This window comes from Mycteria americana, chromosome 7, assembly GCF_035582795.1.
Source record: "Mycteria americana isolate JAX WOST 10 ecotype Jacksonville Zoo and Gardens chromosome 7, USCA_MyAme_1.0, whole genome shotgun sequence".
NCBI classification, from domain to species: Eukaryota; Metazoa; Chordata; class Aves; order Ciconiiformes; family Ciconiidae; genus Mycteria; species Mycteria americana.
The window spans coordinates 18,951,128-18,978,773 of NC_134371.1; the positions used below are offsets into that span (position 1 = coordinate 18,951,128).

Consider the following 27,646-nt stretch of genomic DNA (forward strand, 5'->3'; position numbering starts at 1 on the left):
TGTCATTAATCTGTCAATAATTTAAAAACTTGGATAACTTATTTCAACAGATCATTAAAGAACTGCACCTAAGTGGTAGCAAGGTAGGAATAGTCAGAATTGTTTGTTTTCTTCTGTTATGCCTTTTCATTGTTATGAACGTACCATTATGGGGTTCTTTTCTTTTTTTTTTTTAATCTTCATAGCAGGATTTGAACCAATTACCTTCAGAGATTTTCCTCATGAGTTAAAGGCATAGTAGATAAATGGGAGTCAACTTCGTTGTAGATCAGCATTTAGAAGGCATCATAATACACATTTTGCCAGTGGTTTGAGTAATTATCGTGTGTAAGGTAGATGAGCAATTAAACTTGAGGATTTCTATGTTCCAATTCCTAAAAAACCCCTCAAGTAGTGACTGTAGAGCATGGCCTAACACATCTTTTGTATCTTCATCAAAAAGCAGTTTGATAGAGTGGATGAGTTATGTCTCCAGTACATTAAAAAGCTGGATTCTATTTACAATTTTGCCTGCAGAGACTTTGAAGGTCTCTGTTACAATTACTTGTAAGTAGATGAATAAAATTTGTGTGCAGTTTACTAGCATTACCAAGGGTTAATAATAAACATACTGAACTACATCAAGATATTACCATACATTAGTAGGAAAGAAATGATCTCTGCCTCTTGATCCTGAGGCTTTCTGGCTTGCGGGCTCTCAGCATCAGTGTGCCAGCTCCTAGACTACTGACTTCTTTGTACAGGAGTCTTTCACTTTCAGACATGTCCCTGCATTCATATACATTATTTTTTTAGATACATTAATGGTCAGTTTATTAAATTACATTTTAGAACTCTCTTCTATATTGGTTATATGGTATATCTGAAACATACTGTTTTAAAAACTTTAGAACCTGCCACTTATTTTTTGTCTTCAGTTCTAGAATGCCATGTTCTTTTTCCTGAGGTATTTGACAGAGGATATAATTTCTTATTACAGAAGCAAAGCGCTGCGGAGTTTTGCTTATGTGTGTGACCTGAATGCCATCCTTTCTTTATGCACTGTTTCTACTAGCAGGCATAGCGTCAGCTGGATTTTCATCTGTGTTACTTCTGCCTCAAAAATTAAACAAGAGAGGAATTTTAAACAGTACTAATTAGCTCAAGGTCTGTGAAAGTCTCCTTGCTTGGTAGGCAGTTTGGTTTCCATGCTTTTTTGGCCAGTGTACAGATTTGAAGAATGATAAAGGACAGTTGTTATACTTGCATATCCACACAATTTGCAGAACACACACAACCAGGCATTTACTACTAATTTTTTGTGTGTGTTGGCTTTCACTGTGACTGTTGTTATGGATAACCTACATTATCTAATAGCTTGTATAGAAAAGCTAATTTGTATAAGTTAACTTGGAAAGCAGTCTAATACTTTTGAATGTTCCCATTTCCTGAATGGAGGGGAAAAATGTGTAAGTTATTTCTAAGTTGAATATACTTATTTTTCAAATGTCTACTGAGAGGGCTCTGTGGAACTCAAAAGCCTATGCAACAATACCTACTTTGTATTATGTGTGTGGTTTTTTCAATTGCACATGAAACTTTACCTTTAAATCTTTAATTATATGCTTACACATCTGAGTTATTAATACTTATCACCTGTCCCTTTACAGGTAACAAAGAAATACCCAGTGTTGGACATTAGCTTCATAGTTTGTGTTCTGTTTTCATGCTTACCCCATGTTAAAGAACTAATCTTGATAAAAGTTCTTGTGCTCATTTGTAGGATTTCTCATCTAGAGCCTGGTTCACAAAACCAGATCCCATCGTATCTGTTCATAGAACATTTATTTAGTCCCTGAATCCCAAAGCAGTTTCTTCCTCCTCTAAAACCTTTTCTCCTCTTTACACTCCATTATTTTAATAGAGCTGCTGTTATCAATTTCAAATGCAAATATTTAGTATATTATTTTTAATTTTGTCTGGCCCAAAGCGAAGAAACCCGTCTAGAAATTGAATAACTTAATATTGCAGCAAAGTTTTGCATTTGGCTTTCTTAAAGACATAAGGGTATGAAGTTTGAAACTGCAAAGCGCATGTACATGACATTAACACCTATCCTTTACTTTATAAGTATATATGATAGCATATATAGAACATTTGGAGAAAAAAAGAAAAAAAGAAGTGTCAGAAAAAATTCCACAGGGTATGAAGAGTAGTGGCAACTTCAGAAGTAGTACTGTGGAGTATGTTTCCTCTGCAGCTGATTTTTTGCTCATGTAGCTTAATAATGGTTATAGGAGAGTAGGTTTATCTCAGTACCTTTGCAGAGGCAAGTGCAACGTTTTTCTGTAGTGGTAGCAGTTTTTCTTTTCTCTGTCTTTTCCCTTCCTACATTTTGGAACTGGGGTGGGAAATGCAAGCTCTGGCAGAAGTGACTCTAGGTTAATTCCAGTTCCAGACTGTCTGTGAGCCCTTTATTGCCTCTGTTTCCTCATCTTGTTTCTACTTCTACGTTAAGACAACTCTCCAGGCAATCTGGCCATGGCTGGTAAGCATGCCTTCCTACCATCCTGCCATCTGGAGCAGCTCTTCTCTCTTTCTCTTATTTAATTGCTATATAAGCTCAGACTTTATCTGAACACATTTATTTCTTGACTATATAACATGCAACTGTGTTAGTGAGCAGCCATATATGAACTGATGCTGTTCCCTGCAAAATAGAGCTCTCTTGCATTGTATCCCATCAGGCCTTCCTATAAAGATGGGATTTTTGTCCTGCTGCCTTGATTTACTGAAGTGTTAAGTGTGGATAAGGCCAGGGAATCACTGTTGAGGAGCTAGTGTCTAAGAAAGCCTCAAAAGCTTTCAACTTTGTTCTTTACTGATTTATAAAGGGAATAGTAAGCTTCTCCCTCTCTTTTGTTAATCTGATCGTGCAGATATTCTCAAGACGTTGACAAGCACTGCTGTATCTTTTGCTCTGTCAGCTGCTCTCGAAGGCTTTGACAAAACTCCTGGCTTCTCATCAGCCTGCCTGACACCGATTGTGTGTTCCCTTTCACGTTTTCTCCCTCTGCAGTTTTTAACACAGCCATGTGTAAAGAGAGTGCACCTTGGCATATAGCTGTCTGAAGACCATGCCAGAGACCATCAGGCAAATATCCTGGCCTCTTAAAGGCAGCCTCCCTGTTGCTTAAGAAAGAGAAAGAAAAATTTGGGAATCCAGAGGAGAGTGGCAACAGATCTGTTCCTGCCTTTGTAAAGAGCAGTAGCAGAAGGACAGTCATGTAGAGGGGGAAAGGGTAATGTAAGGACATCTTTATTTTAGGGGTTTTTTTTAGGTTCCCTGTCCATTCCCCAGCCTCTGAAGAGAGCACATCAGAATGGGACAATCATTGGCAAGTTCTGCTTGAGTTCATGAAGGTGCTGTTATTGAAGGCATATCCAATTTCTAGTGACCTGGAAAAAAGAAGTTTCATAAAATTACTTGCCCTTTTTGAAGCTGCAATGCCCACTCTGTTTTTTTCCCTACTCAGGACACAGCAGCTGGAGAAGTGTTGTTAATGTAGGTATTGTTTCTTTCTTTCTGAGTATCTCCATAGAAATGTTATACACCACAAAAGATGCAAATAGCTGTATTTGGCATTGCTTGTGAATGTAAAAGCGGCAGAATTGTAATGTTACTAGAAAGAGGGAAGCAACTATACTAGAGTGTTATTCTGAAGTTATCTATGAAAAACTTTCCTGTTTCCATCTAAATTCTTTAATGAAAATATAGAAATTATTTATGTAGTTTTTTGGGGGATACATGTATGAATTCAATATAATACATGGTTTATATATCAGTAGAATTTAAAAGCAGTACTACAAAGAGAAACGCTTGTTAAGAATGATATGGTGCCTCTTAGCTCACGAGGAGAAACTCGCCTTTCCCCGGTGCCTGGCCCTCCAGCACAGGTTTCTCCACTCCCACCAGTTACAGCAGAAGGAAGCTGCTGGCACCAGGGTGAGGACGATGAGGGTGAAATCGTGTGTGGGCGAGATCTGCCCTCTCGTGGAGAGAGAAAATATCTTTCCCTCACTGTGTGCAGTGTCTTACAGCGTGGGCTGTCTTAATCCTAAGGAGGTGATGCTCATATTATAATATATATATGATATAGTTCATACTGACTTTGGAAACCAGACAACTATTCAGTCAAAAATTTCCCTCTGCTCACTTTGAAAGGTGAGAAGTGTGTAACGTGGAAAACATTTTTTTTTTTTCCCTCAAAATATGTAATTACATCTGTGTTCAACACAGGGAATTCCCATACGTTTTTCTTTTCAGTTTTCTGATTTTGATGGTTTGTATGTTGGTTTGTATGTTGGCTACAGATGTCACGACATAAGGATATTTCCCTTTATCATAAGCTAGACAAACTTCATCATAGGCTAACAAAAAACCCGTAACATTTAGCATAATTAATTCTGTATTGCCTGGCTAACAGCTTTGGAGAAAGTAGTTCTGAAATGTTTCTTAATAACCTACTAGTCCAACTAACTATTTACTATGAAAAGATAATTTTGTGCAAAATCAAATGAGTAATATTGCATATACATCTTGTGTAGTACTAACATCTGTTGTATCTTCATACAGTTTTATTTTTAATTATCCATAAGAGGGAGGGGGTATGGAAATGGTGTTTGGAGGCAGCATTGGTTGTATTTTCTATGGTTCTGTGAGAATTTGGGGGAAAATTTAGACCAGGAGAGTGAATACAGATTGGCACTTACTCAGATGAGAATTTGCCCCTCTGTGGTTCTTTGTTCATGAAAGATACTGTCATTTCATGTCTGTAAGTTTTGCTACTAACTAGAGATTATCTGAAGAAGTAAAATCACACTGCAGAATCTACACTTTGTATTTTAGGCCTTTTCCCTGGCATCTTTATTCATGCCTATGACATCTTTATTCATTGTATGCTCATTCATTTATTGCTTTTATAGCTATGTCTAATGAGTAAATCAAGATTTTAAAAAGCATATAAACACTGTTCCAGTGGATGGTATAATATTATAGATTACAAGTACATATTCATGGTATTATATCACAGTAATAGGAGGTCAAGGGGAGTATTGGCTATGATGAGTCAAGAAGGTTAAATGTTTAACTGATTTAACCAAAATTAATCCATGGTAAGGGTATGGGAACAGTGTCCTTATGTACTGTTAACATACCATGACATATCTGCTCTGTATGACTGTTCTTTGTGAAAAAATGTTTTTAATATGAAAGCATATTTGAAACTGCTTTTTTTAAAGTGTAATATAGACCTTCATCAGAATGAAGTTTCAAGAACGTTGAGCAAAGTTGACAAATAGAGGCAAGATTTTGTTTAAAACAAATACAAAATTTCCCAGTCTATATTGTTTTCAGAACCAGGCAGATATTATAAAATAACAAGCCAAGAGGAGAAAGAGTGTGCACTGCGTATAAATTGACTCCGGGATTATTCTGTGGATAATAGTATGGGCTAGAATTTCTATCCTCACCTTTTCATGGATGGGTAAAGAAGAGATGGTGCTATGGTTTCAGGAAGCCAAACCACTTACTAAAACATCTGAAGCACTAATTTGTGTTAATTATCCAATCAATTCAGTTGATGTTAACTGTGTCATCTTTGGTTTGCTTGAGAGGGAGGTAGGCTGTATGATGTGCCAAGTCAGATGCTCTGACTTGCAGTTATTAGCAGCACGTAGCTAACAGTTGAAGAGATGTAGAAAATACGAAAGTCTGCTCACTCAATTCTTTGCTGTAATTTCCAGGGAGGGGGTAAACATTATGAAAGATACATGTTTTAGTAGGAATATTTGTACTATTTGTATTTGTACTTTCAAAAAGGTAAGAACATATTTTGTTTAATATATTAAATTCTGAACCCTCCCCTAAAGGTAATTTGACTAATTATGAAGCCCTGCCTGTGCCCCCAAAGAAGGGGGAAACTGTTTAGAAAGACTGGAGTCATACTTTTTGCCCCATACTTTTTTCATTGGTCAAACACACTAGCAGTTTTACAATTCTTCTGTGCTAATGCTTGTCTATCAGGGAGAAAGCAAAATGCTTGTCTATCAGGGAGAAAGCAGTGCTTATGGTGCATTTAAATGCATTATTTGTACTTACTAAGCATTATGACCAATCTATTTTCTTTTTTTTTCTCTTGTTGATGTATTAATTCCCTATACATTTAGACATTGTTGCTGGAGTTGGAAAGCCCCTACCTTAACAAAGAAAAAGAAAAAAAGAAAAATAAAAAAAAGAAAGAAAAGAAAAAAGAAGTAAAAAGAAAGAAGAGAGGAAGCTTTTCATTAACAAAAATATAACCTGGGTCTATTGAAAAGGAATTAAATAAGCTTTTTGCTATCAAATATGATAGTCATCAAAATGACCAGGCTTATGTTTCTTCATGTTTAATACTAAGTAACCAATATAAGCAGGCAAACATATTTTAGCATTACAGCTAGTTTATTTCCACTGTTACACTATACTAATTTATGCTGTTACTTAATATGACTAGGTACTACTTTGACCTGATACACTATACCTAGAAAGTCATTTCAACTACTGTTAAGACTGATGATCGTATGACACTAAATAATGAGAAAAGTGCTATTTCAAGTGGATTAACTCCTTATTTCTTACCTCATGATACAAATGATGCAGTGGCCATTAGCTGGTCTCATATCTTTTCTGTGCTCCTACTTTCTTTGTCTGCATAATCAGACCATAATACCTGCCTATGGCTTGGGAATACTGTAAAAATTGAGTATCTTAATGCTTCTACAGTGTTTTGGCGTTGTACAGCATTAAAGTTAAAATACATTCTCATTCTAACTACTGTTATACAATTATCACCGCTTTGACAAAAGGTTGCTTTGATGCAAGGATCTGAGAAAGCTAGGAGATACGTCGGTATTTTTACAATCAGAGTGTGGTTATTCGCATTGTTCATAGTGGGCTTGGTCACCAGCCTCCCTGTTTACAGGCTTGCTGTGGTTTATCGCAGGGGCAGTGGCTGGGGCTCCTCTCAGAACACTGTGCTTCCAGGATTTTTTTTGTAATTTCACCTGGGGAACAGATGTCCTTAAAATCGATGTCTTAACATGTATCTGTCTGCACAGTATATTTCAATTAGCAAGCATCTGCCCACAGTCTATAGTTGCTTAATTGTTAATTTTTCTGGGACGTGTTTCATAGCTTGTTTTATTTCCTCGTTGTGTGATTTAGGTTACCATGGCCTTTACTGTGAAGAGGAATATAACGAATGCCTTTCTGCACCCTGCCAGAACGGAGCCACCTGCAGAGACCTTGTCAATAGCTATGAGTGCATGTGCCTTGCTGAATATGAAGGTAGGATGGATTTTGCCTCTTGTTTTTTGAATTGTTCTATGTATTTTTTTATGGTAGGTTCTGTTACAGGCAAAGATATACAATATCCTCCACTGAGCAGAAATAAATCCCACATCTAAAATAAATGGAAACAAACTTCAATGTAGATCCTGATCCCATAATCTTTATTCAAATGAACAGTTCAGATTTAGCTGGTCTGTGAGAAATGTATGTCCTTGTCTGGGGACAAATGGCTTCTCTCTGTTCTTCTTAGGTGTACTTCTTTCTGCTGTTTTTAAGATATGTTAGAAAGTGATGGGTTTTTAAAAGAAAACATAACTGTTAAATAAAATTTTTCATCAGTTATTGTTAGGAGCCATTACATGGAGGGCTTTCCAAATTATTTTTTTATTTATTTTCTCCAGTGAAGTGAGTTAAAAACATAGTAATAAAAGATTAGTATTTGAAACAGATTAGCACAAAGGAGTAAAAAAGAAAGTTTTATGTTGATTGTTCATTTAGAAGATCATAAAGCCCAGAGACAGTAGTAGGTCTGTGACTGTTTCCCCATATTAACTGCAGCTATTCCTAGATATGTTCGAATGGAATCAGTCTTGGGCATTTCTTAAGTAATTTATAAAATAGGGCAGGAAAGTATGTATTTTGCTCTACAGTATGTGTTTTATCTTGCAGTGGATTTCAACTTTACACAGAGCGGCACATATCGGCTGTCTGTGACATGTCCCTCTGTGGAGGGCTAAAATGATGCTTTTTTGTGTATTCTGTTTCAAATCATGCTGTGAGAACATTTTGAATGTAATTTCATATGTTATTAGTATTAAAAAACATATATATTTTACATAGAATGACTATGTTTTAAGGAACATTACCCCAGCATTTTCTCATTAAGCGTATCAATCCTTATCTCTGTTTATAAGTAATGCTCACTTAACAGCTGCTTGAGGCTAAATATGTATTTCATGCTGGTGATTTCACTGCTCTTTGACAATAGATACAGAATTCATCATTTTAGAGGCTTAGTGAGGAAATGACCCTCAGCTTTTCATGACGGTTTAAAGAGCACTTAACCATAATGTTATGACTTCGTGTTCTGTTCTCATCCAACCTGTACATGCAACTGAAAGCACTGTGTGCGCAGCACATTTTGCTTTAAATGAAAGCAGGAGCCCTGGTCCTGTAAGCAGTTTTTGCTGATTACTGAGCTTTCTTCATTCCAGTACTTAAGGTATTCAGTGACGCTAATGAATGAGCTACCCATTGCTCATTGTAGGAATGGCTACCTACATACAATGAGGGTACCCAGCTCAAGATATGATGCGGGCCATTAGAGGCCTCAATTTTACCACCACCAACCCAGACCTCCTTGTCTGCAGTCCCCCCTTCTGCCTCCATACCCCCCTGGCTGGCAAACAGACAAGAGCTGTTATCGCTGGTCTGGACTGAAGTATATGCCAGCATGTACCTGTGGGCTTCTGGCTCTGCTGGCTTCTGCTGCCTAGCTGCAGGATGCTCAAACTAGAGTGCTCTGCCTTTTTGCTGCTGACAGACCGACCAAATGATTTCAGCAGGTCTGTAGTGAGAGTACGTGTGTGCGTGCGTGTGTGTGTATATATATTAAAATATATATTTAAAATAAGTTGCTTTTATATTTTTATAATTATCACTATTAACTTGAGATGATTGTTTTTATGTAACTCATGTAAGCTTGCATTGCTGAACATAACTGCAGTGTTGAACACTAGAGAACTGAGTTCATTCCTTTTAATCGTTCACTCATTAAATAAATTTGCTTGTATACATACATCTGATATATTATGTGTCCAATTTCTTCCTTTTTTTGTATTGATTTTTCTTTCTCATAGTCTTTTCTCTAAAGACTCTGTTTTCTCACTAATTTTACCTCTGTATAGTTCTGCGTCTCAAACTCTCCAAATCCAAATTCACAAACTGCCCAATTCCAGTGCAACACAATTGGTATTCATGAAAGCGGTTGGGAAGGAGTAAGGCAGGATCAGCTGCATGTCCACTTTTCATATGTATTTCTCTAACCTCTTCTAGTCCTCCATCATTGTAGGTTCTGTAATCTCCACAAGCAACATAATTCCTTCACTGTCGTTCACTACCTCATGATTAGAAACATTTTCCTGATGCCAAAGCTGTATTGCAGTTTTTATACATAATAAACAATGTGAGTTTATGCTTCTATTGACTATGCATCTTTACAGTTTGCAGGACAGTAAGGACTTAGAAACATGAACCACTGTAAAAAGTGAAAAATGTATTTGTAATTTGTAAGTGTTATCACATGGAAGCATTCAGAATCCTGTCCTGCTCTTCAGTTTGTTGAAATTCTTGTAAAAAGTATAAGAATGGGAAAACCTGAAGATAACTTAGGATTTTAGCTAAGTGGTCACTTTGGATTCATTCCCAAGCAAAAAAATGTTAATAAGACTTAGATTTAGACTTAAAACTTACATTAATGGATAAATTTAAGCAGGTATTTTAAATGCAAGCTAATTTTACTGTAGCAGATATATTATAAATGAAGTCCCACCATTCATTTATTATTCACATATGTACATTTATTTTTTTCGTGTTTCAGTGCCATCTGTACACTGATTAGATCATTCATGTATTGATTTTTCTAGTTTTATCTGAAAAGTAGATCCAAAGAAAATGATGCATGTAGCAGTGGCAGTAGGGCCTCTCTCCCTGTCCCCAGGTGGGAATCTGCTGTGCTTTATGTTCTGTATGCCAGACACGGCTTGCACTTTCTGCAAGGCAAAGCTGCTGAATTCACATAGCCTACACCTGAGAATGAAAGAGCAAAGGTAGTGGCATGAAGTTGAGCAACCCAATTATTTGCTTTTAGCTATAAGTTTGAATAATTAATTTCTCTTTTTATTGCCTTAGTTATACTCCTCAGTTTCCTGCAAGTCAATGAGAAACGTCAGAATGCTTATGTATATTATTAAAGAAATTATTACATGAAATTCTTACTGAAGACAATGACTGTTTACATTTTATTGAAGAATATTAGATAGCTGATCAGATTATGCTTTATTATACCACTGGTTTTTCACAGACACTCCAGCAGTTCTTGTTAGCAGAAATTGCCCTACCTCTCTTATCCCAAAGCCTAAGTGGGTGGGAAGAGCAGAGAGGAGGCATGTGTGTAAAAAGTTTAGCCACCGTAAAATATATGGCTTTAGTCTTATGGCATTAGCCTAATAGGACAGGTTTGGAGGCTGCACATCATTGTGCTCATCCAGGTAAAGTTAAGTTATCACGTGTACTGATTTCATGCTGTCAGTATAGGTCACGTTAATGGCAATTACTAATTTTACCTTTTCAGGAAGACACTGTGAATTATACAAAGATCCTTGTGTTAACATCAACTGTCAGAACGGTGGCACTTGTGACAGCGAAGGTCTAAATGCTACATGTATTTGTGCACCTGGATATACAGGCAAGTAATTTGTACGTTACAAAGAACGTCTAGTTGTCAGTGTTCACCAGGTCCAAAGAAGACACATACCAAGTAAGACTGTGTCTCTTGAAGGAAACAAATTAATTTGGACTTAGCTGAATTGTAATCAGTCTAGTGAGAATGAAAAGTTCTTGATATTACTTGCAACTGCTTTGAACTTTAAAAATTTTGCAGCAAAAAAAGCCTGTTACTAAAGAGAATTCACTAAGCTAACAGCTATTTAACGTGCCTTATGACCTTACTGCTTGAGACTAGATTGCATTTTAAAAATAACATTTTGAAGACTTCCAGGTAAGCCAATATACTAATTGGACACTGTTGAAACTGCAAAATGTTTTAACATTGACCTTAGTTACTGCAAGCTGAAGAAACAACTTATTTTGTTACCTTAATATGCAATTGCTACAAGCCCTAAAGTGCTTGTTATGCATCAATTTACATTTTCAGAGTTATGGTAAGGAGCCCATTTAATCCTTTGGCCTTGTATTTAAACTGACATGATAGGTGTAATCCAAATATCTGCTGCCAAGATAATTTACAACCTCATACTCTATTAGTCATGTAAGGTAATATCCAATGTGATAGTAATAGATAAACCTAATCATAGCTGTTTTGTAGATCAAATCGCGCTTTTTGATCTGTGCTAATTAAAGGACATTTTTTTTGAAAAGAATTAGCTTTCCATTGTACAGTGGCTGTTTCTCAGAGGCACTGATTATCTACATTATTGTATAGCACTTCAGAATATACAAGATAAATTGTTATACCACGTTTTCTTGGGATGGAACTTATATTGAAATGAGACACATGTAATCGGGGTGAGGTTAGTCAAGTCACTTAGCCCTCAGGTTTTGTTTGCACCTGGTTGAATGAGGATAATATTTCCTTCTTGGAGGCTATGTGAGACTTATTCCTTGAAACAGTTATAGAATACTTTTGATGTTCTGAGAATAAAGATGCTATTGAGCTATAAGGTGTTCTGCAGCTAGAGAAAAATTAAATGACTGATGATGTACCTGCTACATGAGGCACCCGCTATACAGAAGTTTCGGGTTTTGTTGGTTTTTTTTCTGATATAAGGTGAAGAATGTGAAATTGATGTAAACGACTGTGACAGCAACCCATGTCACCATGCTGGAACTTGCATAGATCAGCCTGGTGGTTACACCTGCCATTGTCCACATGGATGGGTTGGTGCAAACTGCGAAATACGTAAGTTTTGTGGTTTTATAAGTATTTCTAAAAACGATACATTATAATAAAGAAATTTATATTTGTCTCTAAATACCTATCTGCACAAATACTCTGAATCATCTGTAAATTATCAAAATTCTGTTAAATGCATTTTATTTTAGGCCATAATGTTTCAAAAGTGGCTATGAAAGTTAGAAAATTCTGTTTCTGGGCACCTTACTTTGAGATGTGTTGGACTAGATTGTCAGAGATGTTCTCTCACAGCTGGGGATGAAGTAGTTTGCCTTTTAATTGCACTTATGCTTCAGAGCTTACTTTCATACTTACCTTGGGTAAAGTGTACTTCCATAGCACTATAAGCATAGTCCTAACAGACTTGTATTCACTTCTGAGTACCTGCTGTTCCAGTGATGTTTCAGCCAAACAATTTTGAACTTGCTTACCTAAGGAAACAAGTGTACATGGTGTAGTGGTGGTTTTGGCAGTGTTAGGTTTATGGTTGGACTCGATGATCTTAAAGGTCTTTTCCAACCTATACGATTCTGTGATTCTGTGATTCTGTGAAGTCCTGTGTAATTGTGCTGTGACTTGAGTGTGCATGCATTTACCAACTTTTTCAGGAGTAACTTTTCCAACCGTAGAAAGTGTAAACCCACCCTTATAGAGCAGTAGAGAGTCCATGAGAGGAAGAAAGTATGAAGCCCAACTGTGGAAGAGTTAAAACGGGAATTAGGCTTCATTAGTTCTGCTGCTCATGGAGCTACTTTGTACTTCCCTGATGTCTTGTTCCTGGGCTACAGACGTTGTCTTTACTAGGGAGTTTAGCTGTGTATTTAACTGCTTGAATGCTCAGGTACTGTGGTCATAGATCCCTTCAAGTCATTATACAGAAGATACACAAGTTTGTGTGAGGGGATTTACGCCCCTTAGCACAGCTAATGTTGCATAGATAGGTGATAGATTAAAAAATAAACAGAAGGAGGGACTCGGAAAGCTCCTATTGTACATTAATGAGAAAATACCTACACAAAGGCTGGAATAAAAAATGTTTTCTATATCTCATTTACAGAAGGAACATATGACGCTTCTCTTTTTTTACTCTCTCTTACTTAAACTTTACTTAAACATATCGACTGCTTTTTAAGTGGATTTCTATTCTTGATGTTAGTCCTTACTTTAACCCAGAAGACAACTCTGTTCACACCTGAACTGACACAAAAGTTTTATCTTGACAGGTTTATGACCTTCTTTCCCTGTAATTGTTGGTTGTGAATTCAGTTTCAGTGCTTTGTGTTGAAAGCAAAGACTGCAGAAGAGCATTGCTAGCTAGTCCAGAGATGGTGACAGCATTGCCCTTTTGTTGTCTCTCTGAATGTCACACGCATTTCCCCGTGTGGTACAGAAGCATCGTGACGTTGGGAGCACAGTGTTGCATGTTATCTGTATGCCGTATCACTGTTGCTAAAAGACCCTCGGATGAGCTTTTACTAACAAGGCTGTTGTTAGTGATACCTGAAACATGCATGTCCAAGTTGATCAGCAAGGCAGTGTAACACTGCCTGCCTTAGCTAATAAGTCGTGGGCTGACACACAGATGAGTTTAGTTCTTGGAGAAAGCAATAATCATCCTGGAAACGTACTTCCTGGAGTACCTCTATGTAGTAACAATTACATTTTTGTTATGTTATGGAATGAAAAGATGCCGAAAGGAAACAGACAGGCTTGCATGCTTTCTGAGCCCTGCAGATGTGCTATGTGAAATCAGTGACGCTTGTTCTGGAGTCCTCCTTTGGCTGTCGTGCTCTAGTCTCTAAGAGTTTGGCTGTTTGCAGCACAGATACATAGTGAGGTGCATATAAGCACATGGGAAAATGAGAGGAGCAGAACAGAGGGTGGAAGGAGCCTGTTCTACTGTCCAGCTACTCAGTTATTCCTGCTTCTCCCTGTGAGGGACGCGTGCCCCTAAGCACTGTATATGCAGGTAGGTTCAAGCTTCCATCTGTGCTTGGTCAGTATCGACTCCTTCCTGACCTCGTTTGTAAGTGTACAAGGGAGAGAGTGGATAAAACTCTGCTTAAGCTTTGTTCTCTTGAGCGAGGGGATTGTCTCTTAGTGTGTATTTCTTTACACATAGCATCTGTTTATAGTTGAACTGCAGTGGCCTTGCCTGCTGCTCAAGAACTTGGATTTTCTGCTTGTATTACACACTTGCAAACTGTGTAACTTAAAACGATGGGAAGAAGCAACAGCACTTTGTTGCTGTTTTAAGCCTTTTACTGACTGATTTGTTCTTTTATCTTGTGACTGCTATGACAGGAGGCAGGGAATTATCTGAGTGTTAACTGGCATTGATAACACTGCAAGGCTGATTCTTAACCAGAAATATTAGACCTTTTCTTTCCATCTCAATATTTGGAGAATAAATCGTATAGTATTGTTCATAGCAATTATTCTCAATTGAAGAAGTTGAAATTACTGTGGTTTTTATCCAACAAATCAGGATAGCTGATTGCATATATGTAATAATAATAATATAGGAGATAGAAAAAAATGCCATCTAGAAAATTCTGGTTTGGATTGGTCTTAAAGGAATGAAAACAGGAAAAAAAATCGTTGCATAGTCACATAAAGATACATTTTGAAGAACAATTAAGTTTAAAATCTGAGGGTTACCAATAGTTTCTTCAATAAGCTTACCATTAGCGGATGTCTGATGTTGCCTTGCTAAGTCACCTCGACACAGCATCAAAGTAAAATGATGAGTTGTTATGGGACACCATGATACTTCACAACAGTCAGATATAAGTATGGACATGCAGCCTCTCTAACCAATGCGGTGGCTTACACACAAAGCTGTGGAAGCTTTCCTAAAGTGCTTGGATTTTAACAGTTTTATAAAGGATTATGCAGATAGAGAGGGATTGAGTTTTGAAGAAATCACTTTGCAGAAAGGGTTTAAAAGCATTTTGATCTGCAGATTTTTTTTTTCTACAGAACTATGTATCCATGGGAAGATCTTTGTGCTCACTGTCTTTCCCTGAGCTGCGAGTTGACCAACTGATGTGAACCCAATTCTAATCATATCTAGAAAGGCCATATCCAGCTCTTTTATAAACAGTTGCAGCACTTCTGATCTCACTGGAGTTGAGTCAATGGTGCAGTGGATTTCTGTTCAGCTCTAAAGATCGAATCTATTAGTAAATCTGCTTCTGTTCATCTTTCCATATCTCCTTGTCATATTTATCATATCATTTCAGCAATTTGTACATAATGGTTAATAATGTATTGGAAATTAAATTTAAACACTGCATACTGACCTCCTTTGTATTGAACTATCCCTCTGAATGCTAGGAAAAAGACATGATGAAGCCAGGCTTCAGGCTTCTCAAGCAGGGGACAAGCTGGTGTTCAGGAGTCACTTGACTAAATAGATCACATTTTATCGTTCATGATTTTCTGCTACTCGCCATGAAGGAGACTGTTGGTACTTAGTCTTTGTTGTAGAACAACTTTCTATTTACTATTGACAGTCCCCCATTTTTTTCAGCAGCTGTTTTATCTGCTTGAAGTGACTACCCTAACAGGATTTCAAGGTTATCTTCTTGTCAAACTGTACTCTTTAATTTTCAAGTGCTGTATATACAACAAACTAGACAAGATGTATATTGCCTGGATGAACTGTGATATTTTTTATATCATCTTATGGTCCTTACCAGTGTTAGCGATTCCAATTAAATAGGATTAAATTGATCTTGATTATAAAGAGGATATTTTTTCTTTCAAAATTAAATGTATTTGCCTAAAAAGTTAATGGAGCATTCACTGTAAAAATGCTTACAAAATGTCTCATACGAATTCTCTAATGCCTGCTGGTTATTTGTTAATATCATTATTAGCTTTGCCACTTTTGTAATTATTAAGGTAGTTACCAAGGTAAGCCAAACCATATGGTTATTTGAAAAGTAACATTATGAAGAATTTCTAGTACAGACTGTGTGGTGCGCACTGAGATCTAATTCTTAATTAATTTTATGAACATTACTATGACAACTGAGAATACTGTGATTTTGAGCTGTTGTATGCTCTTTCTAATCTTTGGAGTATAAGCTGTTAATCTTCATATTTTTATCTGGTGAAGAAGAAAGGAAGAAATTTCTCTCATCCTTATCATCCAGAGATGGAAGACTCGGAATCTAAATCAGAACTGTCTTGCCATATATCTGCGCACATTAGATCTGAATTTGGCCTAGTCTGACAACCTGACAGAAACCACTGTGTGTGACAAATGTGCTGCAGAACAGAAATAGAAACCCATCCCAAACTGCACAGAGCACAGCTGTATTCTCTCCCTCATATCCCGACTGGGCAAACGGCAGTAACAGCACTTTAGAAACATTAAATCACTGAATGATTCAGGCTGATCAAAACTTTACTGATCTCCGAAGAAGATAACACAAACAAGCAGTCAGTCCTGTAAACTCAGCTCACGTTTTTGGACAAAAAGTCTAAGCAAGCCCAAGCTCAGAGGTGCTCCAGGCCAACCTTTACTATTGTAAACAAAGAGCAACCATTTCTTCAAACTCTGCCCAGGTGAATCCCATGTTACAGCTTCAGGCTTTCTCCCTACCTTCCTCTAAAATGGATTTTTTTTTTTCTGTACCTATACATTCCCCTGTATTTCTACTATAGATGGAGATTATATCCACAGATGCCACTAAACTTGTGATTTCAGCTCAGGTGCTTGAATCAGTTATCTGCCATCATCAACATCCTTGAGAGGTGGCTTCTAAGACTATCTTAACATTCCCAAAGCATATGCTTGATAGCCCATTCCCAGACTGTTTGTGATTAAGGGAGTTTCTAAACCAGTGCAAAGCAGAAGTCCATTCAAAAAAGGAACAGTCACCTGCTACAAATAACTTTTGCAGAGTGTCAGATTTCTGTAGTCAGAATGATTCAAGTGTGTTCCTGGTTTGAAATAATTTATGAGACCATAGGCTTAAAAGACTGCCAAAAATGAACCCTAGAGGGAAGTACAGGTTAATTAGAAATACTCTGACCCATGCTAGAGAAAAACAGATGTGAGGACATAGGCAATGGATAGACAATCTGTTTGGCATTGATAGACAACAGTTTGGACATCAAGAATATTTATAAAGAAGGCCTGGAATACATAAATACAAGAAACCTCTTCCAGATTGGCTTTACTTTAAGGTCTGCTTTGGGACCTCTCAGGGAAATTATGCTTGAGAGAAGACTCTAGTGGGCTCAGTACTGCAGCACCTTATGAAATGCCCCTTTTGTCCTTGAAATGCTGGTTTTGAAGACTCTGCAGTCTGGTGGAGGTAGGCATAACAAAAGCCTGTGTTTCAAATTAAAAACCAAGCATGTTTAATACATATTAAATCACACATTTTAGTGTAAGGGTTCACTAACTATTAGAACAAACTGCACAGAGAATTGTTGGATTACTAGAAGCTTTTACATAAAACCTGCCTGCCTTTAAAGAGCCTGTAGTATATTACAACATAATGCAAGAATAACTAATGACTTTCTATGACTTGGGTTATACAGGAGATCAAACTAGATAAGTGTTCCTATATGACCTTAATAATCCACAAAAAAGATGGGTGAAGGATTAAGAAGGTGCTATTCAAATTTGTTGCATGTTAGGCATGGTGACACATCCATAACAGAGCCTGGGAAGGTTCAAATTACATATCACCCTAGCTTCAAAAGTCTCCACAGAAATATTGAAAGTGAATATCATAAAAGAATTCTATTCAGCAGGAAGGATATAAATTACTAATAACCTTTTATTTCTTATCGGCAGATCTGCAGTGGAAGTCGGGGCATATGGCAGAGAGTCTAACAAATATGCCTCGTCACTCCCTCTACATCATAATTGGGGCTCTCTGCGTAGCATTTGTCCTGATGCTGATCATTCTGATTGTGGGAATATGTCGCATCAGCCGCATCGAATATCAAGGCTCTTCCAGGCCAGCCTATGAAGAATTTTACAACTGTAGAAGCATTGACAGTGAATTCAGTAGTGCAATTGCTTCTATCCGACATGCCAGGTTTGTTCTGGGGATGGTAATTTAAAAGAAATCTGTTACAATACGTAATTTCACTCCATGTGTAGTGCATCTAACTGCTGTGGGCAGAGAACGGGCCGCTTCGCTGTGAAAAGACAGGATCACTAGCACTGCTCATTGTTCTTTTTTGACCCCTGTTCTGTTCTCATCTGAAATGTGATAATCCAGCAAACTCCTTGAAAACAGAGGGAGTTATTCTGAATTTATTTGGTGTAACTGGTGAAGAGGAACAGATGGAGAGTTCTTAGCCTGTAAGATCTTCTGTTTGGGATGTAAATGCTCTTTAACTGATACACACAAGAAATTTGATTAGGTAGCAAAGGAACGTTGATTTTTGTGACTAATTTACCAGATTATTTAGTGAGACTCTCTTCAAATCACTCATTTTTGTGCTTCTGTTTGCCTCAAAATTAGGATCTTTCTTACTTGCTTTCCTAGAGATAGTAATTTTTTTACTTTTATTTTAATGGAGCACTCGTAAGCCAGGGTGTTGGGTGTCTGACATTTATATGTCAGAATAATATAAAAGTAGGACTGGAAGGGATTCAAGAGCACAAGTGTAAGCCATTGCACTGATACAGCATTAATTATACCTAGCTCCCAGACAACAATTGTGTTTAAAAACCTCCAAAGGAGTTGAATAGAGTTAGAAAGGGCATTCCTAAAATCCAACCTAGATTTTCTTTGCTACGAATTAGGCTGCTTCTTTCTTACTGCTCTTCAGGTTGTCATGAAGACTAATTTATCACTGTTCCCTTTATAGTAATCATGTACATCAGGTGTCGTGTCCAATCCCCCCCCCCCTTTTTTTATAATAAAAATAAACAAAGAAAAACAACCTTTTTCTTCCCTAGACTAAACTAACCTATTCTTCCAGTATCTCCTCCTGGATCATGCAGCTTCTTTATTGTCTCCCTGGGACAGATTGTCTTTCTCTTTTTTTTGAAGGGTGGTTCCTAAAGCTGGAAATAGTTCTCTGGCTGAAGCTTTACCTGTACCAAATGAACTGAGTAATCGCCTCCTGCATCTTATTTATGACATTCCTGCTCATACATCTGAAAATGAAACCTGCTTGCCCTTTTTTTTTTTTAATTTGCATTACACTAGTGACTGATGATTTAATTTTGTGACCTGTTAGACCTTTTACCAAGATCCTCTGTGCCATTTTGCTTCCTAGCCAGATTGTTTCTTCCGTATTTGACATCTCTCTTAATAGGGTACAACTTTCATTTTTGTTGTTTCTTTTTCCCATTTCTTCGATTTGTCAAGATCACTTCAAATTCCAACAAGAGTGTTCATGTGTGTTACCATTAAAATGCTTTTAAAAGAATGGAAGGGGACATGTTCCTGTGCATTGACACGGAGAAATGTGTGCATATAGGTTGGTGATTGCTGGTAATTCATTTTCCAAATACTCCAGTTCTGTTTCTGTACAAATTAAATAGGTTAATTTGTACCACTGCTGAAGTCATCAAAGTTATCTGAAATGGCTGAGGAGTTCCCACAGACTCAGTTAATCACATCACAGCTTTGGGCAGTAGCTCTTTAACCTGTTCCAACTAGATTTACAATAAAACATTTGTTCGTTGTCAAAATATATTAGTCAGTAAATATTGTAAAAAGAAAGATGTGTATAGTTGATTTAATGTAGCAGTAAAATCAATGTTCTTTTAAGACTTCCCTTGAAGTCTCCTTTGCCACTTAGCCTTACATCTCTTCCAGTAGGAGCTCAGCATCTCCACACCATACACACCCTGAGAAGTCCTTTTTCCTTTAGTAGTGTATTGGGAGAGGAGTGAGTTGCTTTATGGCCCATAAAAAGCTTTATAGTTTTTTATTATTTGGCCTTTTTAATGTGTACTGTTATGTACTACACATGTCCAAGGGTGGAGAGCAAGGTGCAAAATTATGCTGTTAATCTTTCAAATTAAACACCTCCCTCCCGCTACTGCAGCAGGATGACTGTGTCAATCCTGTTCAGTTACTACTCGCTGAAGTGGTACTTTGCACTTCCCCAAGGACTGGAATTGGTCTCCTGAGGAAGCGTGAAACACCTGGGTTTTCTTACTTCTTTAAGCAAATTTGGCAGCTTTCTATCTAAGGGTACCAAGGAAAAGTGTACCAGCAAGGCAGGATCTTTTTAATTTGAATTTTCCCCGCCTTTTACAGTTTCACCAGCAGGTAATGGAAATGGTAAAAGATTTCCTGTATGAAACCTTTCAAATCTCAGAAGCTGGGCTAGTTGAGGTCTTTATTGCTACTGTCTGGATTACTCTGAATGAATCTATGTTTATTACTGAAGGCAGAAGTTTAGAAAAACAAGTTTTCATCAGGGTTAAATAACCTCCGAAGTTCTTAGACTGGGATATATTCATGATGGTTTTTCAGATCCATATTACGCAGTTAAAAATTACATTATTGGAACCTGTCAATAAAGGGTTTCCCTATCTTGGGAAAGGTGTTTCTACTTAATGCAAATGAAAATAAATGTTTTCATTCCAAATAATTCTCTGTGCCTCTCAGAGAATGCATGCTTTATAAAAATCCAAGATAGAGCTGCCAAGTCAGGCAATTCACAGAGGTTTAGTGTGAAGATAATTGTGTTTATTTTGGTTTCAGGAAGATATAAAACACTGCTTTGGTCATTTCAATCCAGGAAAAGGAGCACAACTTTTATAGTTATTTTTGCATAAACTCCTAAATCTCCATATTAAAAATACCAAGGTCTGAATTTTCAGAATTGCTGTATCTAAGAGATCTACTTTCAAATAATAAGTTCTCAGCATTTTCTGAAAATCATTCCCTTTCCCAGTTAGATACCCAAACTTGTTAGTAATTTTGGAAAATGGAGGCCTAAGGAAAAGCGAGTAGATTATTTTCTTTATATGTAAGGTTTCTGTTAAAGTCAGTAGGTGTTCAGGGAGTGCGGACGCCTGTTGCATATTCAGGGAATTATTTTAAAATTACTTGTTCATGTTTTTCAGCAGGTCTTTTTCTTGATCATTTTTTATAATTTGATCTTTACTAATCAAGGTACTTGCTGTAAGAGAAAACGAATGTGCTCAAGGATCCTTACTAATAAATGTCTACTTCTAGTGAATGTTCTTAGGATTAGCAGATCAGAACTAGATAGTTTTCTAACCTGGTGAAGCACAGCTCTCTTTAGTATTCCTTATGCAGACAGTAAATAAATACTCCTTTTATGTTAAAGCTTATACATTTTAAAGCCAGAAGAGAACAGGGTAATGAAATAGTTGACTACTGGCTACTGCAGCCGTAAGACTTCATTGAATTGGAACCAGGATCTGTTGTTGAAACTGGATCATTCACTTCAGAAAGGCATCCACACTGAGTTCACAAAATATCTGGTTACTGAGACTGTACTACTGTAAACTTTTTGTGTGTCTACATATCATTAGCATTAGATTTCATGCACTACTTACACTGTATTTTCTTTAGTTTTTACTTCACGTGGTGACTCTTGTTCTGTCTGTGTGGGGGTTGAAGAGTCTGGTTCATCAGACTCTGATTAAGTCATCTTCTCACAACAGGGTAAGCTTCTTTCCACTGCACATTCTCCACGTTCCTGTGTTCAAGTCAGCTGTGTTAGACTGCAACGTCCTAGGCTTCCTGAATCTGATGAGCTTCAGCACATGCTCGTTTCTTACCATTTCCTGATGAGTTTCAGCGATGAGTTTGTCAGCTACCTCTTTGTGAAAGTATGATCGCATGTACAAGTACGCTGGTCTCCACAGCACATGCCAATTGCTTATATACATCCTCTGCTGGAGTCGCAACTTTGTGCGAACTCTAGGATTACAGTTCAAGTATACTAAGGAACACAAAGTACCACTTGTGCACATGGCCTTTTCTCTGAATAATGCAGAGGAAATTAATCTTCTCATTCTCCTCCTGTGGAGGCAAAAATAATCCCTACCTCCTGTGGGTATGCTTTTTTTTTTTTTTTAATTCTGGTCTCTCTTTTTTCCTTCTCTTGTTTAAACTTTATTTGTGGACTCCTTATACCAGTTGCTGTTTTTGAACAGAGTAGCAACACATGGTTTCTTTCTTCTGCTTCTGGGGAAACTCTGAGCTCCAGCCCATCCAGAGAAGTTGGAGGATACCATTTCCTCAGGGTTCAGCCATCCAATGTTCTCAAAAGTCTTCTACTTGAATGGAATTGTTGAGGTTAATGACTCTCTATGGTTAGCCATCTTTTGAAATATCCTTCTAAGGAAGTGGAGGGGCAACCCCATTCCATATGTGAAGCAGAATTTGCAGGGTCTGTTTTACACCCACCCACCCACCCCCCCCGCCTATGCCAAGAAGAATTCCTACATTGAATATATACTGTCCCCACAACTGTCACGGAACCCTCAGTCTCTCTTTGTCAAGTTACACAGGTCGCTCTTATTCAATGTTTCATTGCAAAATATGTTTTCTAATTCTCATGTAATGTACTTGACTTTGCAATGATCCCTATGCCACTGGTAAGTATCTCTGATATACGCATTGGAACACTATCACCACTCGTGAATGGACATGTCAATGCTAAATGTAGAGGCCATAGACCTTCCCTAGTCCTACTGATACACTCTGTTTACCTATCTAAGCACATAATTGTTCATCAGACATAGTATGGCATTAAAGCTAATGTTAAACTGATTATCCATCATGTCTCTCCCCTCTTTTTCCAGACTCAGTGCTTCCCAGAACTGAGATTTCCCCACACGGTGTATACTCTTTGTTAGATGAATAATCTTGTATTTGGTTGCACTGGAAGAAATTTTTATTCATTTGTTTGTACGTGCTTTTTTTGTAAGCAGCCTATTAATTGATCCAGTATACTCTGTAGCAGGGACCTGCATCTTTTCACTATTTATTACCCCTTGAATTGTTGTCTCTGGCAGATTGTATTGGTAATTGTTTTACGTTTTCTTTTATGTCATGAATTAAATGATAAAATAGCATCCTTGTGCAATCCTACCAGATACACGCCCATTGAACCAAGACTTCCCATTTAACAGTTCTGTTTTGAGACCTCTGAGGTTTGCGTTAACTCTGTTTACTGTTAGAAGCAGGGACTGGCTTCTGAACCGCCTGATCAAAGCAATGTGGTCTACCAGCTATGTGGCTCAGCCAGGCCACAAACAACTAGCACATGTGCTGTGGTCTTTTCTCAGCATTTTCTAATTAGGGGCACATGTCAACCCTGACCTACACAAGAGAACAGATTTTGTGCTGCTTCACTGTATACCACAAGCCATGCATTCTCTACCTGTCAGAAAGGGCAAAATTTGACTTAAATCACTGGAGAATGTTCATCATCATTTGTATCTATGCAAAGCTCTATTTCCTTTAAACCCTTGAGAGTGATGGAGAAAAAGGGTGATTCAGAATTCATTGCTGCTTTTGATTTAGTAAGATGCCATAACTTGATTCCTTCATTCAATTCTTGGAATTTTATCTCATTTACAGAAAATCAGGTTTATCCATCATGACGCTGATGAGCAAATGTGGCCTGTCTGTATTTATTAAAGTAAACTATGGAAGAAAGCAGACATTCATGCATGGAAATGTGTCTAGTGTGGCCTTATTGACAGCTGAAGTACTTTGAAAAACGAAATTTCCACCATATAGATCATAACGCTTCCAGCCATTTTGGTTTTGTCAGCAATTCTAGATCGCTGAAAACAGCCAAGAATTAAATTGGAACAGTCAGGAAGTTGCATAAAAATCTTGGAAGAAAATCAAGTTAATTTTGGTTTGGTCTAAATATTATCCTCAAAATCTGAATTTTCTGAATCTCACCTACCAGTGTGCACAACTTAAGTGAATATAGACTTAATATTGTACATAATAAGGGGATAAAAAGAATCCTTAGTGTGGATCACTACATAAATAAGTCCTTCTGTTTCTGTGTTAATATTTTCTCTGCATCAGGTCCATAAGGAAAGCAGACTTGACCCTTTTTTACCCGATTTTCCTGTGATCCTTTTTTATTATTTAAAGCTCCTGTAATTGTAGAACACTTCAGTCGTTTTTCCACTTTCAAGTTGCATTTTTAGCACTATTTTTGTATCTTAATAAATGATCAGAAGGGTGATAGACTGTCTATGCAGTGCAAAGGCACCTAAAGGACTTCTGGATATGCCAGCACTGGGGCCGCAATGATACAGCAGCAGCGGTTCTCTGCACAGGCAGATACAGCCTGGTTCTTAGCAGTGATGGTTGCCCAGGAGGAGCATGCTGCTGATGTGGTTCTGTTGCTTGTGAACCTTTGCTAGATTAGTATGTTTATGTGGCATTGCAATATCCTAACTGCCATTAATTTTGCCAGTGTTGCAAACAGTGTGCAGCATGTTGATAATTTAAACGTGCTTCTCTAGGGGATGTCAGGTGAACAAAGACTTCGAGTTCATTTTTTAAATGCTTTGTCTATGGCTTATAACTCAATTCAGTGCACAGCTATTGCATTTCCAAATGTAAATGTCACAGTTGTCTATTATTTACTTTTTGTAAATATATATGACTTGACCTTAATATTGGTTGTTAGAGCAGGCTCTAAAACAAAATTCTGGCCTCGCTGAAACTGTATCAGTTTCACTCTTGCCTTCCACAGTCTTCCCATATTCCGATACTGCTGAATTCCGTAGCAGAATTCCTGTAGGCTTTGATATGGAATCTGTTTCTTATTTGCAAGAAGATTTTTTTTTTTTAATTTGATACATATATTTCAAAAGTCACAGTTCAGATATTTAAAATTCTGTACTTCTGGCATGTTGCAATACAATTTAGAATTTATCTAGGCTCTCTGGGCTTGTTTCTGACTGTATACTATAACTCAGTGGGTTGTTGCCATTAACTCATTCATACTTCTGTTTGTCACCAAAAGCTTTCTTTTGTTTCCAGGTTTGGCAAGAAATCCCGACCTGCAATGTATGATGCAACCCCCATTGCTTATGAAGATTACAGCCCAGATGACAAACCTTTGGTTACACTGATTAAGACAAAAGATTTGTAATCTAGTGTATCTTTTTTGGATTATTTTTCAAAAGGATGGGCTACTAACCTAATTTAAATATTTTTAAGAAGAAAGCATAAGTAATTTAAACCATTAGATGCTTCAGAATTTTCTGTAGAATATTTAAGAACCAATTTTCTGCAGCTTTTAGTTTGGAAAAATATTTTAAAACAGAATTTGTGAACTTCATGAATTACATTTTAATGTACCTTGAGCTCTATAAACTATAAGCTTATGATAGTGTGTGCTTTTTTCTTGGTAGACACTATTACTAAACCCAGATGAGTTTCTTGTGGTTGTAACAGAACAGAAAACAATAATTAATGAGGAGTTCTTTATGACATGTCAGTGCCAGCTTTCTCAGTAGAGGTAGGAAAAATGTGAAGCATAATATGATATATAATATATCCATTAATTAAAAAAGTCTAAAATGTTTGTGTTGTGAAAAAGAAACTAGTAAAAATTATTATTCCTAATCTGAATGAATTAGCTTTTGCCTTACTCCATGCATGGATAGATAACCTATTTCTCCATTATTTCCTGAAAGTTGCTGAAACATACTCTTGAGTTGATGTTTGACATTTTTGTAATAGTATTCAGGCTAGGCCTTGTATAATAATTAAAGTGCCTCTTGAGGCAAAGTAAGGGCATGATCCTTTAAACATTGAAATCAATGAGAGAACTTCCATTGACTTCAGTGGGCATGGGATTGGATCCTACAATTGGACTGAATCTATATTTTTCTTTAAAGGTTAAAGTTTTTTATATTGTGAGTAAACTAAGCATATGGTTCGAATTGTTTGTTTCCTAAAGGTTGTTGATGTACAGTATTGTTTCATGAAGTATTGTGTATTTCTCATAGTGCTTCTTATTTAGGATCAGTATGGGGGGTTTGTGGCTGTATTTGATTGCTTATGGGCTTCTTAAAATTCTTGCTTATTTCAGAAAATATTGAATAAATGTTATCAAGTGAAGACTGCAGCTGTTTCTTTGTTTTTCTCCATTTGAAAGTGCAGTATTGTCTATAAATTTGAAAGGATGTGAGCATATAATGTGCTATAAATAATGCCAAAAGAAGATATTCCAGCTGTTAATTTGAAAAGGAAAAAATGGGCTTTATTATCAAGGTAATCTCTCAAAAGCGAGACAAATACAGCACCAGAGTAAAGATGCAGTCCTGCAGTCCAGGCCGTATGCACCACAACCTGTTCCTGAGTGGATCTGACTGCAAATCTGGGCTCTAAGTTAGAGTAAGAGTAAGGTTTTGTCACAGAACCACCTGTTTATGTGAGTAGGCTTGATCTGACTTTGTGTTTTCAGAGGCCTGCTACTGGGGAAGCCAAGACTGCATGCTCCAGTGGCAAACTGCTGTAGCTACCTACAGATCCTGCTGCATGGTGCTGTGCTACGTCCAGTCAGTACTGTTATACTACAGGCTGATCAGCACTGAAGGGCTAAGCTCCAGTTGACCTCTTAATGTTGGGAAATCTTGGAATGCATCCAAAATCTTCATATTTCACATAAATAACATTTCCAGAGAGAAAAAAGATGTCACCAGGAACTTTGATCATCTCTGTGTGAGGACAGCCGTTGTCTCAGGCAGTCCTTCCCTTTCCTTGCAACCGCTGACATCTCCAGACCTCAGATCAGCCACTAAAGACAAACATAATTAAGAATTGCAAAGATAAAAAAGCTGCCACTGTTATTACTGTCTTGTTTAGGTGGGCAGAGTGCATCTAGTATGTTACTTTTTAATGTTGAATGTCATTATTACAGCTTCTGGTTACAGTCATAGCAATTGAATTATTTTCCACACCTTGCACAATTAGTGCTGACAAGAGGTAGACAAATTATTGCAAATCAAGCTGTTAGAGTTGCTAAAATGTAATTTTTATTGTGAGGTTACATTCTAGTTCACCACCAAAAAACAAGAGTAACTGCAGCAGATATGCGCCAAATTTGAAATGTTGTAAAGAAAAGCAAATGGAAACATATTTTAGTAGAACTGTTAACTGTTAAAGGGAAGCACTGCTCAAAGAATTCTCTTACTGTTTGGAATGGCTGGATAGTGAACATGCAGGTTAGTAACACCATGCTGTGTTTGAATTATGGAAGTGCCAAATGCATCTCAGAAATCCAGAATACCTTTCCTGACATCCTGTATCTGCTCCCACGGGCTTTCAGTGATGTTGGCCCAAGACAACAATTACTAGGAAGAGACCTAAAGAAACTACATCCAAGCCTCCATTTAATTCTTCAGGCACAGTTTTCTATGACAAAGGTTGTGCCTTTGCACCTGGTGGCTGTCAGACTAGCTTTTTTCATTGGTACGGTTTGCTGCTGCTGCTTTATTCCAGGTATGGAAACGTTTGTTTATGGTGACTTCTAGGAATGTTTTAAGAACCCCTTAGAAAGAAGGGTCAAGAACAAGCTATACCCTATGCCATTTTTTGTAAGTTGTGTGGAACAGGGGC

At 37.3% G+C, this 27,646-nt stretch overlaps 1 protein-coding gene across 3 annotated transcripts in view; it reads left to right on the top strand.

Annotated features, from left to right (window-relative positions):
* Window positions 1-26,136, top strand: part of DNER (delta/notch like EGF repeat containing) — a 145,707-nt gene extending 119,571 nt beyond the window's left edge. The window contains exons 9-14 of one of the 3 annotated variants that reach the window (XM_075507284.1): window positions 7,244-7,366; window positions 10,722-10,835; window positions 11,937-12,068; window positions 17,884-18,130; window positions 25,061-25,178; window positions 25,663-26,136. In XM_075507284.1, the coding sequence (XP_075363399.1) occupies window positions 7,244-7,366; window positions 10,722-10,835; window positions 11,937-12,068; window positions 17,884-18,130; window positions 25,061-25,172 (728 nt within the window). In that variant the 3' untranslated portion in view covers window positions 25,173-25,178; window positions 25,663-26,136. Of the gene's footprint in view, window positions 1-7,243; window positions 7,367-10,721; window positions 10,836-11,936; window positions 12,069-17,883; window positions 18,131-25,060 lie in introns of all 3 variants that reach the window. The other 2 variants (XM_075507283.1, XM_075507285.1) reach the window with 2 other exon arrangements.
* The last annotated feature ends 1,510 nt before the right edge of the window (window positions 26,137-27,646 follow it).